This window comes from Canis aureus, chromosome 16 (assembly GCF_053574225.1).
Source record: "Canis aureus isolate CA01 chromosome 16, VMU_Caureus_v.1.0, whole genome shotgun sequence".
NCBI lineage: Eukaryota > Metazoa > Chordata > Mammalia > Carnivora > Canidae > Canis > Canis aureus.
Window position 1 is genome coordinate 51,002,086 of NC_135626.1, and position 12,459 is coordinate 51,014,544.

Below are 12,459 nucleotides of genomic sequence, written 5' to 3' on the forward strand. Positions count from 1 at the left end.
TTTTAAGGATTAAGCAAGGAGAGTGGAGATGGGACCCTCCCGTGGCTTATACTCTGGTGGCTGCAGTGGTGGTTGGCCTGGAGGACCCCGTGGACAAGGAATCTCGGGAGGGCTGTCCCTCCTACCCGAGTTCACTTCACTGTCTGGGTTGGCACTACAGGGACTAGTGAGGCTTTACCCAGCCTTGGTTATGGGAGGCCCAGGATTTTGCCCAGAGGAGTTCTTTTTCTCTGGACCCAGGCACCTCCTGCTTTAAGAAGACCAAGTATGTGGGGGAAATAGGACCCGAGGAAGCAATCCCTGAAAAGCAAGCATTTACATTCCAGAAAGGGTCTCCTATTTGCGAAGAATTCTTGGGTTCATTTCCAGGTTCCTGGTTGTCTTGGCTTTGTCATTGGCTTGCTGTGTGACCTCGAGCAAGCTGCTTTCCCTCTCTGTCCTCAGTTCTAGAGTTCTGGAAGGCATCTGGAGTCTCTGCCAACACTCTCACTCAGACCTCACACACTGCTCTCTCCTCCAGTCTTCTCTACCATTCAAGTATCTAAGAGGATGGGGGAAGCTATGAAAGCATTTCTCAGAACAACATCCAAGGGTCTCCCAGCAGCAGCCTCAGTTTCCCTTTCTAGCCTCGCTTCCTGGGATCTCTCCAAGACCGTGTCCCATGATCCCACGGGGCTCAGGAATGAAGTGTAAGACCTGGACTCAGGCTTACTTGCCTGGTGGAGCTCTAGAGAGTCTAGGAAGAGATACTCCTAAAGGTCAAACTAAGCATTTGGAAAGTGAACCAGTGGGGGGCAGTGATTTGTTCCCAAACAAAATGAATGATCTCTGAGGAATGTGGGAGGGGTGTCTGTGAACCTCTAAGAATAAGGACTAGGTCTGGCCTCAGGGTGGGAGACCCTACGGAGAGTCCAACCTCCCAGCAATGGTCCACGTGCTGGCAGCCACAAACACTTCATCATGGTGGCCTGACACTGTGACATGGGATAAGCGTCAGAGCAGGAACCATCTTCAAGCATCAAGGACATTCAGTGATGCTGTGTCGGGGCTACTTCATTTCATAAAATAACAAAATACTTTCAGACCCTTCTCCAGGACACCTCCACCTTCTCACAACAAGCTTCTAAAGAGTTAACCCAGGAGCTCCAGAACTCTGCTGATGGGTAGGTTATTATATATATTTTTGAATACCATCCCTAACTGTAGTTATTCCAAAGTTCCCTAATGGAATGCCCCTCCCGGACCCGAGAGTGGGAGCCCACCTGCTCTTATCTTACTGACCAGCAGGTGGCAGCACAAACGCGCTCATAATTCAGAATTGCAGGGAAAAAAAGGCACAGAACCTTTTTGGTGTCCGTAGAACTAGGGAAGGACCTTGCTCATGGTGGTATCCTTGTTCACCCATTCATCCACCACATCCCACTGGGCATGAATGAGAGGACCACAGGAAGAAGATGACCCCACCTCTGGGAGCTGGGTCCTGCGAAACTGTAACCTGATCTGGGAAAGATGGCATTTGGGTGCATGCCAAGTGCTGTCCTGGAAGCTCCTGCTGTAAACCTTGGGTGTCATGTGATGAGCGGTAACGTGTATATCTAGCCTGTTGTTTGTGCTTGGCAACTATTAGCTGATTTATACACATACCTCACCTTATTTAATCCTTACAACAAACCTACAAGATTAAGTCTTAGCAGACCATTTAATGGACAAGGATATTGAGGCACAGACGGGTGGCCTTGGTTGCTCACAGGGCAAGTGCAGAGCAATGCTGAGCTTTGAAGTCGCAGTGACTTGGAATCCAACTGTGTCCCCCTGAGCTAGCTGAGATGTTTTACACTGAATCACAAACCTTCCTTATCAAGCAACACACACAACTACTCAGTGGGAATGGACAGCTGTACCTACTGAGGGGTACAGGGTAAAGGACTGAGTAGACTCCAAGTTTTCCTGGGAGATGCTTGCTTTGCAGACCAGAATGTGTGGAGGAGAGAAGGTTGAGGCATGGAGCTCGCCCTGGCTGTTGTGCTGGGAGGCAGAAGACCAGAGTTGTGTTCTATTTTTGCTATCTCATTGCTGTGTGACCTTCAGTACATCCTGACCTTCTCTGGGCTTTCCTTTCCTTAGCTGTGGATTAGAGCATCTCATGGGCCCTTGCTGGTTCTCGCTCTCCAGGGAATCCAGAGGCTCCAACATCAAACTCTATATTAACTTAAAAAAACAAAAAACCACCAAGGCTGTAATTATTCCCCTTAAGGGGTTCTTGCTGGGACTAAGGGAGGCCACAGAGAGAAATGTCAGGTAACCTGAACAAAGCACAGCCCCAGAGCCAGGGTTCTGCCACCTGGAGCCCTGCAGGTGGCCTCAGGAAGCTTGTTTCTGGCCCCATCTTAGCCTTCACCTGTCAGAGGTTGAGCTCTGCCCCCCCCCCCCCCAAGCAGATGCTGAGATGGAGTCAGGAATGCAAAGGAAGGGGAAGGGGAGGGGGATCAGGCTGGGATGCAGGCCTGCCCCTTCTGTGCCACTGCAGTGGGGCTCAGAGGGCAAAGGCTGCCCGTGTGAGGATCCCCACGTTGGGTAGAGATGTCCAGGCCCTGGCACCTGGTCTTATTCCGTTATTAGCCGGACTTTTGTATCCCCCCGTCTTCCTGCAAAGTGACCTGGGCTGGTAAGCTGAGGTGGCCCCAGAGGGGACTGTCCACCAAACGCCCTCCTTAAAGGGAGGTCTGAGCAGTGCCTCTCAAAGTCTGCCCCACAGGGAAGGGCCGCTCGGTCCCGTGGGGTGGGAAGTCCAGGCATCAGCACCCCTGTGTTCTCAGGCCCAAGGCAGGCCTGGTGGGGCAGGGCTGAGTCTGAAGGGGACAGCAGCAGCAAGTCAGAACCTGGCTGCGTGTACGTGTGTGCCCGCGTGGAGGGTGTGCACAGGTATGTGCAAGTGTCCAGTACAGGGGCATGTGCTTGGGCACGAGTACACACATGCATGTGTGCAGGGAGTGGAGGTATGTGTGTGTGAACGTGTACCTGAGGGCCCTGTATGGACCGTGTGTGTGTCCACGTGCGTGTTCCCTCATGTACGCACACATGCAGTATCCTGTTTCCCTCTGGCATTCAGGTGGCGGCTGCTAGCTCTGGGCACTTCTGACAGGTGCCACCTGGATTCAACCCAGGCCCTGAGAATGGAAACTGGCAGAGTGAAGCAGAACCCACAGCTACAAGGAGACACTGGCTCCGGGGTCAGGGCAGGAGCAGGGGCCCCTGGGCGGCCAGAGAATGGCGGCAGAAGCGCTGCAGGCTTCCTGGAACCCAGGCTCAGCCCCTCACCGTTTGGTAGGGTAAGGTGGGTAGTATTCTTCTCCCCACTTTACAGAGAGCATGCTCTCTGAATGTTTGCCTCTGCAGGGGGAGCAGTGAGGACAGAGCCAGACTCCCCTTTCCCTGAGTGCGGGGTGTTCAGACATGAGTGGACGGGGAGGGGCTTCTCTCCCCTTGAGAATCTTCTCCTGGAAGGCAGGCATAGTTCCTGCCACAGGGAGCCACTCTGACTGCAAATTCCTGAGAGGGAGAGGACGTCCTTTGTCCCTAGTCTGGGGGTGGAGGGGGCCCAGAGAACCCCCCCCCCGCCCCCAGGCTTGGTGGAGGGGTAGAGGCCCACCCCTGGCAGGCCCAGTGACGCAGGTCAGCAGTGGGGAGGCCGCCCAGGCTGGGGGTGAGCCAGGGCCTGCCGAGGCCCCTCTGTCCAGGCCAGATGGCTGCCGGCTCCAGTGGGAGGGGCTGCCAATACCACCGGTCAGTGTCCTGGCCCAGGTTCCACACTCTGCCCTTGCCTGGCCCAGGCCTTCAGGTGCAGAGCGGGCCAGTAAGGGGGCTTTCTTCGAAGTGCCCATTTACCAGCACCCCGCTGCGCTGGCCCCAGTACTCCCCACGCCCAGGCCCCAACCAGCCCCTCAGGGCCCCATCTCTGCACTGACCAGGCCATGCAGGAACCCAGGAAAGTGGCCTGGGCAGTGAGGCCTTCTTCATGGAGTCTCCTTTTCCTCCGTAGTTCAAGCTGGATCAACTCCTCATTTACTCATTCCTCCAACAAACATAAATCAAGCACCCACTACACCCCAGCCCTTTTCTGGGCTCTGGTATCACGCAGATGAAAGAGACAGAGTGGTCCTTGCTCTCGTGAAGCTGACGCTAGACTGGAGGAGTTGAGAAAACCAGCAGGCAGGTGTACAGCAGTGTGACAGAGGCTGGGGTCTACTTTAGAAAGAGGTTATCAAGGAAGGCTTCCCTGAGGAGGGAGCATGTGAGCTGGAGCTGGAGAGAAAAGGAGTTGGTCAGGCCCAATTCTGGGGGTGAGAGGAGGAAAAAGTTCTAGGTGAGGGGAGCCCCCTGGGGGGCGTGTGTGTGGGGTCTGGTGTGCCCTCTCTGACTACAGGAGGTAGGGGCAGGGGTGCTGAATGTGGAGTGGTTGTTGGGGGGAGTTGGAGCCAGGACTCAGAGTCTTCGTGGGAGTTGGATTTAGGGGAGTGATAGAAACAGAATTAACATTCATAAAGCATTACGTCCATCACCTTACATAAGCCAACTCATTCCAACCTCTCCCAAACCCTATGATAAGTAGGGTTTTCATTATCATCCTATTTTACAGATGAGTAAACCATGGCCCTGAGAGGTTAAGTCACTTGCTCAGTGACACACTATAGGCCAGTGGTCGAGCTGGGATTTCCGGTTGGGCAGCTGGTGCAAGAACCCTAACCATTGTAGCACGCTGCCTCTGTGGATGTGATTCCCTTACCTCCAACAAAACTTCCTCCAGGAGGCCTTTCCTGACACCAGAGTTTATTTCTCTTGCTTAAACAACATACTAACCGTTACATCTGGCTTAAAAAACGGTGGGGTCCTCAAGAGGTCATCTTGTCCATGCCTCTGCCTCCAGTGGACACGGTACTATAAGTACTGTTTTGAAGATGAGACTACTGCAGTCCAAAAGGACCAGTCTATGTCCAGAATCAGTGAAGGGAGTGTGGGGAGCTAGAGCCCTGGTCTCCTAAATTCTTCCATGCAGGTTCCGATCTCTCCCTCCCCGCTTTGAGATGATTTTCGGGTCGTTCTTGTCTGTTTTCAACTCCGAGCACCCTTCCCCAGCTAGACAGCAACCTCCTTCTGTGCCCACCACGGGGTGGTGCACACAGCAGGTGCATACCCAATGCCTGGGCTGTAACAGGTGGCTGAGTGCAGGAACACACTAGATGCATGCTGCAGTCTGGGATGCCGGGAGCAGGGATGTCTGGGGGGAGGGTGGATGTGAGCGGGCACTCGAAGGGTGTCTAGGAGTGTTTCAGTGAACCCAGGTTGGGATATTTCTGTCTGGGCTGAGAAGGGCATCCCCTCCAGAGGGAATAGCATGTGCAGAAAGACAGGGGCAGAGGATGTGGTGTGATCAAAGACCGGTGATAGTGCAGTTGACTTGCAGAAGAGGCAGAGATGGGCAATGAGGTGGGGGTGGGGCTCCAGGGATGGGGCCTGTCAGTCAGGCAGGGGGGTGAGGTGGGGGGAGGAGGGGCCGGGCTGGGGCCCTGGCTTGGACAGTGGGCGGATGGCAAGGTGGATAGTCCAGTGAGCCCTGGGAGCAGATCCTGACCTTGCCGAGTAGCTTCGAGTAGCTTCGTGTGAGTCATGGGCCCTCTCTGGGCCCGTCTATCACTCTGCAGAATTGGGGACTGGCACCTATCCTCAGAACCCGCATGGATTTGTTCTGTGGTCACCGCTTTCTTACAGCCGTAACAAACCACGAAGCTCTGCTGGGTGGATATGGAATATCTTTAATGCCCCTATTTCTTTTCGGGCTGCGTGTGGCTGTGCTCCAAAGTACTCTGCCATCACTCCTTGGGGCACAGGTCTCGGGGTTCCGGTTCACAAGGGGGCGTGGGTTGACATGCTCCTCTGCACCTTCCCGCCCTTCCTCTTGTGGAGCCCCATCCAGGGCAGGCCAGTGTCATGGGCCTGGGCCTGGGCCTGGGCCCGGGCTTGGCCCAGCACTGAGGGCGGTGGCATCAGCGGCACGAGCTCCTCCGAGGACCCGGGGGAGGCCTGAGGCAGCTCGTCGGGGTCCAGGTTGGCATCGTTCCAGCCCTCGGAGCTATCACTGTGGACATCCAGACCACTGGCCTCATCCTCAGATGCGGTGGTGGCCTCGGCCTCGTCCTCTTCCAGGTTGCTGTCCAAGTCCCCTGCCAGGTGGCCGGTGGCCCCCTCAAACTTGCCGGCTGTGTGGACGTCTGCTGTCTCCTCCTGCTTCTGCTCAGAGCCAAATGAAGGGGCGTCATGGAGCCCCGCCACGGGCTGGGCGGGCGTCTTGGCTCTGGCCTGGCCGGTCCAGAAGAGGGTGAGCTCTTGGCGGCAGGCGGCCACAGCCAGGCTGGTGAGCAGGGTGCTGGACACCAGGTACAGTAGGGCGGGCTGGCCCATCTGCATGAGGACCATGGCGATGAAAGTGACCAGCAGGCCCACGGCGTAGGCCGCGGTGCAGGCCACAAAGTAGACCTGGCGCGACTGGATTTGCACATCAAAGCGGTGACAGTAGGCCACCAGAAAGCCAGGGACCACGATGTCACCAAAGCCGAGGATGGAGAAGGGCTGGTCGCACAGGGTCAGGGCTGAGAAGCTCAGCCGCGGCACCCTGAGCACCATGGGCAGCCTCTCGTGGCTCGAGGAATCCACGGGGCCCGAGGCCACCTCCACCATGATGCTCTCCCCGGTCCTGGTGAGGAGGGGCGTGATGAAGACGAAGAAGACGTCAAAGGCCAGCAGGGCCAGCAGGAAAGAGGCGCAGTTCTTGAGCGTGGGCAGCCGCACCCGCCGCAGGACGAAAAGGCAGTAGGCCACCCCCAGGGCGTCCTGCAGGAGCCAGGCCCAGCGGTCCTCGTTGCGGTGGGCCACCCAGGCGGCGGTGACCGCGGCGCACAGGCCGGCCAGCAGCAGCAGGGGCAGCCGCGGACAGGCCCGCGGGCCGGCCGGGGGCCGCGGGGAGAGCTGCGGGGGCAGGCGGCGCGCCAGGGGCGCCAGGCAGCTGTAGAGGCCGGTGCCCGCGCCCAGGCCGAAGGTGGCGATCAGGACGTAGACGAAGCCGTCGTAGAAGAAGTAGAGCAGCAGCATGATGGAGCAGGACATGGTGACCACGGCCCCGGCCACGGCTGGCGTGAAGTCCACCGACGCGTCCTCGGCTCCCTCCGCCGCCGCCGCCTCCCCCGGGGCCGCCGCGCCTCCCCCGGCCCCTCGGGCCCCGCGCCGCAGCCGCTCGGCCTCGCTCAGGCCGGCCCAGTAGCCGCCGGCGGCCACGGTGCCCACGGCCAGGAGGAAGAGGACCACCACGTTGCAGTCGAGGCCGGGCTCGGGGGGCGCGTACAGGGCCGCGCGCACCGAGGCGCTGCAGTGCGTGTGGCTGAGGATGTCGAGCAGGTCGGCGTGGCGCAGCTCGGCCACGGGGATGGTGAGGCCCGGCCGCGGCGCCCGGCGCTCCTGGGGGCCCGGGCTGCTGTCCGAGCACTGCCGGCCGCCGAGCCGGCTCACGATGAGCAGCCCGTGGGCGCCGCGGCCCTGAGCCAGCCAGCCCTTCGCGTGGAGGCTGCAGTTGCCCCTCATGACCATGGCGGTGGCCTGGCGCAGGGGCCGCGCCCGGGCCGGGGAGTCCTTGCCCGGGCACCAGGGTGCCGCGGTGCCATCGTGCAGGGGCAGGAGCGGCGCGTGGTGCAGGTCCCGCGGCAGGGTGACGTGGTCGGAGCTGAACAGGACGCAGTAGTCCTTGCTCCAGTTCTCTGACACCACGTGGACCACGCCGTACTGCCTCCGGGCGGTGGTGCTCGTGAGGAGGAGGAGGAGGAAGCCCAGGCACGCCATCCTCCCCAGCCACCCGCGCTGCGCCCCACGGTGGCAGCGGCTCCCAGCCCCGGCCTCCTCCCAGGGGCTGGGTGTGGCCCTCTGTCATAGAGCAGCCTTGCCTCCTGTCTGGGAGCTGGAGCCACACCTACCTGGTCACAAAGCCTGCAGCCTGGGGCCTAGGGCACTGCTTTGGAGCACTGGGTCCCTCTTAGATGCCTGTCCCACCACCCCACCTCCGGTAGAGAGGTTGCCCAGGTCCCCGCTCTCTGCTCAGCCCCTGGCGGGCCTGGATCAGGTAATTTGAAATTAATGCCGAGGGGCTGGGGTTGAGGATCCCAGACGTGAGTTCTGGACCAACTTTGGCCCTCACTGACTGGGCTCCGGGGCAGATGCCTCTCCCCTCGGCGCTTGTTTTTCCAGCCGCCCAGAAATGAGAACATGGGACTCGAGGGTTCCTGAGGGCCCTGGGAGCCCTGACCTCAGTGACCTTGCCAACTTGTATTGAGCACTTACTAAGTGCCACATACTCTTATCTGTACTCATTACGTCCTTGCAGGGAGGTATTACTGTATCCAGCTTGGGTGGGGAGGCGGGGCGGGGAGGCTGTGTGCCCTCCTTCAAAAGCCACGCTCTTTTGTATTGACACATGACCAAAATTTCATTTCTAGCTTCCCTTGGAGTTAGGAATGGCCATATGGTCAAGTTCTTGCCAATGGAATTGAGCAGAAATGATGTGAACCCCTCAGGAGCCTGGACGGAGATCATGAGGCTCCTTGTTCGTCTCTTCCCTTCTCACAAGCCAGTCATAGGCAGACCATTGTCTCTGGTGAGAGGACGCTGTCCTAAGGGATGGAAAGAGAAGAAGGAAAGGAAGCGGGACCCTGGATGTCTACATGGAACAATGGTATGGGACGCTTACCACAGACTCTTGGATACATTGTCTTCCTTAAGCCCTCAGCTTATTGTGGGTCTCTTTGTTATAGCAGCTTTACCGTCCCTGAACACCTCCACTTCATGGCTGAGTAAACCTGAGCTTAGAGAAGCCCACCCCACAGACCCCAGCCGCAGGCCTCAGATCCAGCCCCCACAACTGACACCTCCCTTAGGTCTTGCCCTGTCCAGGGTGCTGCCCGGCTCCCTGACAGCATCAGGCTTCCTGGCCATGCAGCTCTGCCTCCCGCCCGAAGGCCTCACCTGCCGCTTGCTCTCATCCTAAAGGCCTGTGCTCCAATGGTCTCCCCCTGACCACGGCCAGGAGCAAACACTTCTTAGCACTTGTTATCACAACTCAAGTCTTTGCTTATATGTTTCCTAGTTTATTTTCTGTGTCTCCCTGGTTGAGTTCCATGAAGACAGAGACCTTGTCTATCTCTCTGCCACTCTCAGATTCTGGAAGAGCAAGTGATAGAATTCTAATATGTGTGGGATGTGTGAGTTCATGACCTTGTTTTCCACTAGAAGGGACTGAGGCATTGGGCAATGAAGAGACTTTTCCAAGGTGACACGTGAGTGGTAGAGACAAGATTAAAACCCAGCATGCTGGGTGGAGGAGCTTCTGGCTAACCCTGCTGTGCTCTGCACAGTGTACTCAGGGAACTGTGGCTGGCCCACTTGTCTCAGAGGATGGGGATTGGCCAGCAGATGTGTGTGTTGAAAAAAAAAATCGGTTGAAGAGGGGACCCATTAAAAAGTCATCTCCACACTTTACATTTAGTATTTGGAGGTGAGACCTTTGGGAGGTAAGAGTGTCATCAGAGTGGAGCCCTCAGGAATGGGCTTGTTTCCTCATAAGAGACACAGGAGAGAGGATCTCACTCTCTGCTTTTTGAGGATTCAGTCTGATGGCGGCTGTCTGCAAACCAGGAAGAGAGCTCTCCCGAGGAACGCGCTTAGCCAGCCCCTTGATCTCACACTTCCCAACCTCTTGGAACTGTGCAAAATTGTTCATGTTGTTTACGCCCCTAGCCTATTTGTTATATGGCCTGAGCTGACTGAGACAAAGTCCAGGATCAAGGTGTTGGCAGGGCCATGCTCCGTTGGAGACTCTGGGTAGGACCCTTCCTCATACCCTTCCCCAGCCCTTCTTCATCTGGATGGTGGCTGGCAATCTTTGGTTTTCTTTTCCTCGCCTACAGCCATACCACTCCCATCTCTGCCTCTGCTGTCACCGGACGTTCTCTCTCAGACTGCATTGAGGGCCCATCCAGTGACCTTATCTTAACACGCTTATATCTGCAAAGACCCCATTTCCAAATAAGGTCACATTTACAGGTCCTGGAGTTTAGAATTCCAACATATCATTTTGGGAACACAATTCAACCTATAAAACACATTTTATTTTCACTTTGATGGAGCGCACAGTCACTGATCTCCTTAACACGTCTGCATCGATTATGGGCCCATCCCCCAGCATTCCAAGTCGCCTTCCTTACAAAATCTGCGCTGATGCGACACCATTCCCAACATCCAGCTTTGGGTTCATTGGGATGGAAGGCAGGCTGAAAGGACCTTGCGAAGTGGTTGGCAACTAGAACCACGTAGACTGCCAATCTCTTCCCACCCAGGTATTTACATTCGTCTCACCCCCACCTGGGTTGACAGCTAGTTGTTTGTGTGACTCAGATTGTGTCTTTCAATAGAGTTTTCAGAAGAGACAACATTTCTCCTTGTTTGTACAATTCTGTTTCATCCATGGCTCTAACGTTTAATTCGATTACAAACAGTAATTATAATGACAAGGTAACTGTCAGAAATATGTTAGGGAGCAAAGCCAGCAGACTAGTGAGCATACTCCCGGCTGGGGACAGGGACACGTGGCAGGGCCTGGGGCCTGGGGAAGGCTGCCAGCCACTCCTGCCATGGGATCCCATTGCAGGGAAGCACTGGCACGTTGGTCAGGGGCGGTCAGGAAAGTAAGACCTCTCTGCATTCCAGCCAGCCCCTTCCTGAGTGCTGTGATAATAAAACTGTCTCGGCCTCAGCTGATGTTGCTTTTATTCTCACTTGGGGCTCTGCTCTCCCAATAGGGGGTCTTGGGTTTCCTACAAACAGACCAGCACACCCACTGAGGCAGCTATGGTTAAAAACACAGAGAGTAACAAGTTCTGGTGAAGATGTGGAGAAATTGGAACTCTCCTACGGTGCTGGCGGGAATGTGGAATGGTGCAGCCACCAGCCTGTATGTAGAAAGCAGTTTGGCGGGTCCTCAGTAAGTGAAGCGTAGAGTTACCATATGACCCAGCAATCCCACCCTCTGGGGGTACCTAACAAAGGGATTGAAAACAGGTGTTCAAAAAAATGTACATGAATATTCATAGCAGCACTATTCGCAGTAACTTGGAACAGGTGGAGAGAAACCAAATGCCCTTCAACGGGTGAATGGATAGCACGGTCTCTCCATACAATGGAATATCATTCAGCCGTAAAAAGGAACGAAGTCCTGATACCTGCTATGATGTGCATGAATCTTGAAAACACTGTGCTAAGTGAAAGAAACCAGACACGAAAGGACACTATTGTATGACTCTAACTTTTATGAAATATCCAGAACAGGGAAAGCTATAGAGACAGAGCAGGTTCGTAGTGGCCAGAGGCTAGGAAGGTGGGATGGGAGGTGACAGCTTAATGGAAATGGGATTTCCATTATGGAGATGAACACGTTCTGGAACTAGACCAGCCTGTGCCCCTATTTGGGGTTCAGAAACACAGGATTCCCCAAAAAAGCCTGCTCCCACCCTTCTTCTCTGATCTACCCTGGGTTCCTGGTGTCCTGGCTCAAAGAATTCTCTTGAGGCTCATTCCCTCTGAGGTTCTTCCTGGGACCCGGCTCACTGAAGGCTTTTGAGTGTCTTTCTAATCGCTGCTTCCCCAGATCCTCCGGATCCACCCCCAGCCCCCACAGCCCTGGAGTTGGTCTTCTCTGTGGCTGCTTGGGCCCAGACAGTGCCCTGCACAATGCTCTGGGAGGTGCCATCATACCAGTGGCCGATGCTGTGTTTCTGCTCCAAGACTCTGCAGCCTGGCCCACCTCTCTCTCCAGATTCCATCCCTTTCTTTGAAGGCATCCCCCTGTATCTGCAGCTTCTGCTCCCTCCCTGCTGTTCCTCTTAGCTATGGCCTGGGCTCTCAGGGTCACTGTCCCAGGCAAGCCAGGGGCAGTGTCTCTGCCTTCTGTCTGGGGACCTAGGGGGGCACCTGGAGCATTTATCTTTATCCACTTGGAGCAGCAAGGACAGCTGACCTCACAGCAGGACTTAGCCCAGTGTGGCTGCTCAGGAAGGGAGAAGATGGTGCCCGGCTTACCTGGCCACTCACTGCCCTTGCTACCTGGCCCAGTGCTGGCCTAGATGCATGTCTTAGAGGTGGTATAGACACTGAGAGAGGACTGGGTCACCACCTGCTCCCTCCCCAACTATCCCAATAATGAAGGCAAGAGGCAGGAGCACCTCCAGGTCCACCTCCACGTCGTCCCCCGCCCTAACTGGGTGCCCGCTCCACTCTCCCTTTTTCCTCTTGGCACACTGAGCACAGGGCCCCCACGCCTGCTTCTGCCCCCACCTGCCTTGGCCCAGTGGGGCGATGAGGCTGGGTGGC

General features: G+C 56.4%; 1 protein-coding gene across 1 annotated transcript; it reads right to left on the reverse strand.

Annotated features, from left to right (window-relative positions):
- Positions 1 to 5,790: 5,790 nt before the first annotated feature.
- On the reverse strand, positions 5,791 to 7,973 carry SPPL2C (signal peptide peptidase like 2C). Its single transcript, XM_077854021.1, has one exon. The coding sequence runs from the start codon at positions 7,882 to 7,884 to the stop codon at positions 5,902 to 5,904; it is 1,983 nt and encodes a 660-aa protein (XP_077710147.1). The 5' UTR covers positions 7,885 to 7,973; the 3' UTR covers positions 5,791 to 5,901.
- Between the last annotated feature and the right edge of the window lie 4,486 nt (positions 7,974 to 12,459).